Source organism: Vombatus ursinus, unplaced genomic scaffold, assembly GCF_900497805.2.
Source record: "Vombatus ursinus unplaced genomic scaffold, bare-nosed wombat genome assembly UNPS02014158.1, whole genome shotgun sequence".
Taxonomy (NCBI): domain Eukaryota; kingdom Metazoa; phylum Chordata; class Mammalia; order Diprotodontia; family Vombatidae; genus Vombatus; species Vombatus ursinus.
The window spans coordinates 5913901-5919928 of record NW_020953936.1 but is presented as its reverse complement, the minus strand read 5'-3'; the positions used below and the strand labels follow the sequence as shown (position 1 = coordinate 5919928).

The following is a 6028-nucleotide window of genomic DNA, read 5'->3' as shown; positions in this document are numbered from 1 at the left end:
CTTTCCTCTTTCCCTTTCTCTTCTCTCCCTCTCTCCTTCTTCCTTTCCCTCTCCCTTTCTCCCCCTCCTCCATTTTCTCCCTCTCCTCCCTCATAAGTATATAAATATTTTTTAACTGTACATGCAATTTTAGTGCCCAGTGAGCAATGTTCCTTTACTAATGCAATTCGGCAAGTGCTCCTAAAATTATAGCCTTTGAAAGTTGCCTAGAGCACTGGAAGAGATTACTTGACCTGCCCAGCCAGGGTCCCACAGCTCGTATGTGTCATGAACCCAGCCTTTTGACCCTGAGGCCAGCTCCTTAGCCATTGTGGTACTCTCAGTTCTTTTTAGATATCATTTAAAAAATCAGTACTTCGTGCCTGTTGTGTAACTTTGCTGCTTTTGTCAAGTCCTTGCCAACCCCTTGACACATTTCGTTCCCTTCTGTCTCTTCAGAGTCATTTTCTTGCCACATGTAAAGGCGCATACCTCTAATCCCTGCTCCGGGAAGGCTGGGGCTGGTAGGTCACTCAAGCTCAGTAGTTCTGAGCTGCAGCAGGACTCAAGTTGATCCAGTGTCTGCACCAAGTCTAACACCAATATAGTGGGCCTTCAGGAGGGGATGATGTGAGGCAGGAGAATCAGGCTAATGAGGGGCGAACCAGCTCAGGTTGGACAGGAGCTTCCGTATTGATCCACATTGGAAGCCAGCCTGTGAGTGGATACACTACCATCCTGGAAGAGATAGGGAGACCCAGTCTGAAAAAAAAACCCTCCTGTTTTATTTCTTTGATTATTTCTTCTATCCTGTGTTTACTCTCTCTAACAATCCAGAGTAGTAATAATAACATGATTATTATTAACCCTCATATAGCTATATGCCAAGACACGATGCAGAGCACTTTAAAATTATTACCATATTTGATCCTCACAACAACCCTGGGAGGTAGTTGCCATTATTATTCCCATTTTACAGACGAGGAAACTGAGGCAAATAGAAGTTAAATGACTTGTCCAGAGTCACACAGCTAAGTGTCTGAGGTCAGATTTGAACTCGGGTTTTCCTGATTCCAAGCCCAGAGCTCAATCTACTGCATACCGAGCTGTCTCGTGTACGAGGGTATTCCTCCAGCTCTTTCGCATCCTTCCCTGTCAGAGAGCTTACATTCATAATAGACATATAATGAGGAACAGATCATTCAGGAAGATAAACATAGCACGAACCTTGAAGGTCACTGAAATATTTGCCTCCATCCATCCTGCCTGTTTTTCAAGTTCTGTTAGAATTGTTTGTGGTTGTTCCTTGAAACTCCCTGCATACAGGGCTGTTACACATTGTCTGTTTGCCCGGGGCTCCTTTCTCTAGTGGAACCACTTAGGCATTAATCCCTACTTCCATCAGTAGACACATTAGTATATGCAAGAGACACTTGATAGCAGCTTACACACACACACACACACACACACACACACACACACTCTCTCTCTCTCTCTCTCTCTCTGTCTCTCGTGTGTGTACATGTATTTTAGAAGGGATAGCCTACAAAAGCATCTAATTGGATCCTCAGGTCAGTAGGGAGGATGGTATTTTTGGTCCATTTTGTAGGTGAGAAAATAAAAACATAGAGTAGTTTTGACTTGGCCAGCCCTGGTCTCCTGATTTCCAAGGGGTGTATGAATTTTCGAGTTGAAATGAAATACTTTTAAGTCAGAAAAAATAAATTTCTTTTTTAAATTTAATTTTTTTCTTTTAAAAAGAAATCCTTTACATAATTGGTAAACAACTTTTAGAACATACCCTCCTGTAGTGATATTGGCTGAAAATAGAATAAAGAATGGTTTAGAACAGGGGTGGGGAATCTGCAGCCTCGAAGCCACATGTGGCTTTGTTCTGAGAAGTTTGGATTTGGTCAAAGGGCCACACTTGAGGACCTAGAGGGCCACATGTAGCCTCGAGGCTGCAAGTTCCCCATCCCTGGTTTAGAAAAATTAATAGAGGATAGAGCCATAAATCATTTTTGAAGAAAGAGGTATTTAGGGCAAATCCCTAATGCTTGTCGTCAGGAAAGGGAAGCACAGTTTCTCACCATCCTTTGGTACCCCTTAAAGACAGAACACTGAAAGGGATGCGTTATGAGTGTGACTAGTATGAGAACTCCAAATCTTGCCGCAAAATGTTTCCTACTTAAAACTGTGATGGTCATGGTACTTTGGTTATTTTGACCTCTACCTTTAGAGACCATCTTTGGATTGCTATTTTGCAGTTCCGTGAAACCAGCCCTCCTACTGTGTTCTTTACAAATGGTGGTTGTTTGGCCCACTTAGAGTGGAGTCCAAAGATCTAGCTTCTAGGTACAAAGAGGGCGTGGCTTCAAGTTTCTCATTAAACTTCTGGGGCCTCAGTTTCCTCATCTGTAAAATAAGGGGGTCTGAAGTACCTTCCAGCATCAGATCTATGCTTCTAGTCCAAGCTCTGTCAATAACCAGCTTTGCAACCTCTGGTAAGCCTCTTAACCACTCTCTAAGCTCTCTGGTTTTTTCATATACAAAATGGAAATACTAATACTTGTACCAGCTTCTTCATATGGTTGTGAGGAAGGAGATTTGTAGACTTTAAAGCATGACATAAATGTGCACTCTCACTGTATTATGGATTGTGTAATATTAATAACTCCTCTGGTCCTCAGTTTCCCCATCTATAAAGTGAGAGGTTTGCTTCCGTCTCTAACACTCTGCAGTCGTCTATAGTTCCTAAGGAAATGGAAGCATAAGATCTGAGGTTTTGAGGGAGGGATCATTTTCAAGCATCATTTCATAATTTCAATAATAATTAGTCATGTTAACTAATAATATTTTATTAAAAATCATTTTAATAGAATAATATGTAGGCACACTCACGGGTGTGCATGTTTTTCTTGGCCTATTTAGAAGGCATGGCCTACAAAAGCAATTCGCTATGGAAGGTAAATTATCCCTTCCTTTTGCAGATAAGAGTACTGGGGCTTAGAATGGGCCTCAGGTCAACCTGATGATCCCTAAGCAAGCAGATCTCTTAACTCCAGAGCCAGCCTCTGGGTTGTTTTTTGTTTGTGTGTTTGTTTGTTTGTTTGTTTCTTTGCTTGTTTGTTTTTTTAATTCAAGATCCTTACTGCTGGAAAAGTCTCTGTAACAGCCTCTTCAGCTCATGTATCATCATCGTGTCAAGTCTGTGCAAATGCTTGACTTTCCAGATGCTTCCTCACTCTTTTGTCTCTTCCACAGAGCCAGTACAAGTTTGTGTGTGAAGCTATCCTTCGTGTCTACAGCGACGGTCTGGTTCAGCCACTAGATTCTAGCTAACGTGACTGTTCACCATTTCTCAAGAACACCAGCCGTAGGAGCAAGACACATCGGACTGGAATCAGCAAAATAGATCCACAGAGGCTATAAGAAGAGAATGAGAACCTTTGAACTCTGCACTTTAAATTTCCATAGAAAGAAAAAAAAGCATTTTGTATATATGAATACGTAGATACATATGCATGCGGTTGTGTATAATACCATTCATACGCATATGTGTGGACAGAAGCTTCAGTGGTATGCTGCTTGCTTCTGTTATCCAATGGAGAAATAATCAAAAGGAAAGAAAGACTCAAGGGGAACTCATGGCCTCTGTCTTAACTTGCCTTTAAAAAAACTTTCCTGTAGGCAGCCATAATAACCCTAGTAGCCATCATTTTGCTGAGCATTCAGAAACTAAGTAGCATCAGTTATTTTAGGCTTATCAAGTATTTTGTTTGAGAAAAAAATACTAAAGGCTAAGTGTTTTAGGCTCCTAGAAAGAATTGGAACAGAGGATTAATTCTCTTTCCCATTGTTAAAAACTGCTTATTTGTCAATGGATCTGTGATTTCATTTGTCTGGGTACTCCCTCAGTGCTTTCTTATCTTGTTCACTTTTTTATCTGTGTTTGTCTTCTTTAGAGGATCCTGCCCAATGCACTAAAAACCTTCCTCTAGGTTTTTTATTGTTGTTTTTTTTTAACATTTTGTAAATACCATTGTACTACCTAGTACACCAGCTCATCTATTATCTCTCAGCCTCATTTATGTGATAGATGGGCCCACACCCTTTTCCTGTCATACATACCCTCAGTGTTCTATTTCGCACCACTTTTTATACACAAATCATCATTGTGATATGCTGCAGCCTTCTTACACTTACCCTGTGTTTTTTCCATTGCCCTGTGAGTTGCCCACCATTTTGATTCCTCTGATATCGTGGTGTTCCAAGATTTGGTGTCATAAAACATCACTGAGAAGAGTATTGAAGTTTAAAAAAAAAAAAAAAGATGGGTTTTTAATTCAGGGAGTAGAAACCCTTGAAAGAATGCCAGTAATACTGGTAAATAGTGAATATTTATTCACTAAATATAATAGACATGCAAGGCCTAATATAATATACATTCAGTTAAAGAACAAGGCATGCTAAGTCTAACATTGTTTATTTGTTTTTATGCCTTCAGGTGTTAAATCATTCAGATGTTAATATTTTTGAGAATTGTGTCCCAAGCCTTCCTTCTTGCCTCTCCCTTTCATCTCCTCTTTCTGATTTGTACTTAAATGTGGAAACCAGATAACATTTTTTCTTTATTTTATTTACAAATTCTAAACTTAGATTCTGAGATTTAGTCTTCTCAGTTTCTTTATTTTATTTATTAGTGTTAAGTTTGTGAATTGATACTATGTCACCTTGTCTCTCTGACTTGTTTACTGTGCATTCAAGATCCAGTACTGGAAAATGTCTACTACTGAAGCTACTCAACATTTTGCTGCTACTTCAAACTGTTAAACATGGGGAAAAAACTATGCTATTAGCGTGGGGATGATACGGTGGAAATATTCAGTCTTTGGCCTTTCTGAAATTTTTTTTTTTTTATCCAGTTGACCATGGGAAACACAAATATCCCAAGGGATGTGCCCTTGTGTGTGTGTGTGTGTGTGTGTGTGTGTGTGTATGCGCGTGTGTGCGTGTGTGCGTGCATGTATGGGTGGGTGTGTGTGTTTTTCAAGGGCAATTTAATTCAAGTTATGGATGAGTTATAAAATCTGAGTTTCTGTATATATGAAAGACTGTACACTTTCACCCTTAATACAATGGTCTCAATTTCATTTCAAAGGGGAGGATCAGACCATCTGAATGGTATAAACACAATGTTGATGTTAATTTATTTGAGCACACCCTACTTGTAATTGTACTAGAGAATTCTGCCTCTGTTAATAATATTGGTAATTTTTTTTAAATATATGATAGAATTATAACAAAAATATTATTATTTAAAGAAAATAATCTGAAGGTCTTAATGTGTTGTACAATGTAGACATTTATATGTGTTAAAAATGGAAGCCAGCCAGTTTCTTAATGAGAAGTATGAATAAAGATGCTTTCATATGATTATGCCATGTGACAAGGACGCCATTTTGATATTCTGCAATCTCTGAATTGATTAAAAGGTTTCCTTTAGCTGTGAAATGTTTAAAGTACATAGTGGGAACTAATTTTTCTAAAGGTATTAGGGCCTGTATCTGTAGATCAACCACATTTGCTCAAATTCTGCCCCTGTTTCTTCCACAAATAGATTACCTGGTAATATCATTCCTGCTCTGTGAACCCTGGCAGCTCTGGCCGCATTAGGTTTAGGTTAGTGTTAGGTTGCTAACCTAACCAACTGCATGGATGTTAGCGCCTTAGGCCAGTGGGATGGGTTTAGTGGAAGAGTTCTGGGTTAAGTGAGGAGAACTTACTGCCCTGCTGTTTATTACTCGCTTAAGCTTTCTGTGTCTGATTTCCACTCTGTAAAGCGGAACTGATAATTGAACGTTCTAGCTTCGGAAGGCTTGGGGATTGATTCAGAGATGTAGCTATAATCACACCTCATTTCTATAGTGTTTTCATTTTTACAAAGTGCTTTCCACTTAGCAACCCTGTGAGGGTGGATGGTGTAATTTTTTTTTATCCTTATTTTACAGTTGAAGAAACTGAGGCTAAGAGAAATTCACCTGAGTCA

The 6028-nt window shown here is 39.3% G+C and overlaps 1 protein-coding gene across 4 annotated transcripts in view; it reads left to right on the top strand.

Annotated features, from left to right (window-relative positions):
• The window catches only part of PTPN3 (protein tyrosine phosphatase, non-receptor type 3), a 287103-nt gene extending 282751 nt beyond the window's left edge, over positions 1–4352 (top strand). For all 4 annotated transcript variants that reach the window (XM_027859060.1, XM_027859063.1, XM_027859062.1 and 1 more), the window contains exon 26: positions 3244–4352. In XM_027859060.1, coding sequence (XP_027714861.1) covers positions 3244–3321 — 78 coding nt within the window. In that variant the 3' untranslated portion in view covers positions 3322–4352. The remainder of the gene's footprint in view (positions 1–3243) is intronic.
• Positions 4353–6028: the final 1676 nt, after the last annotated feature.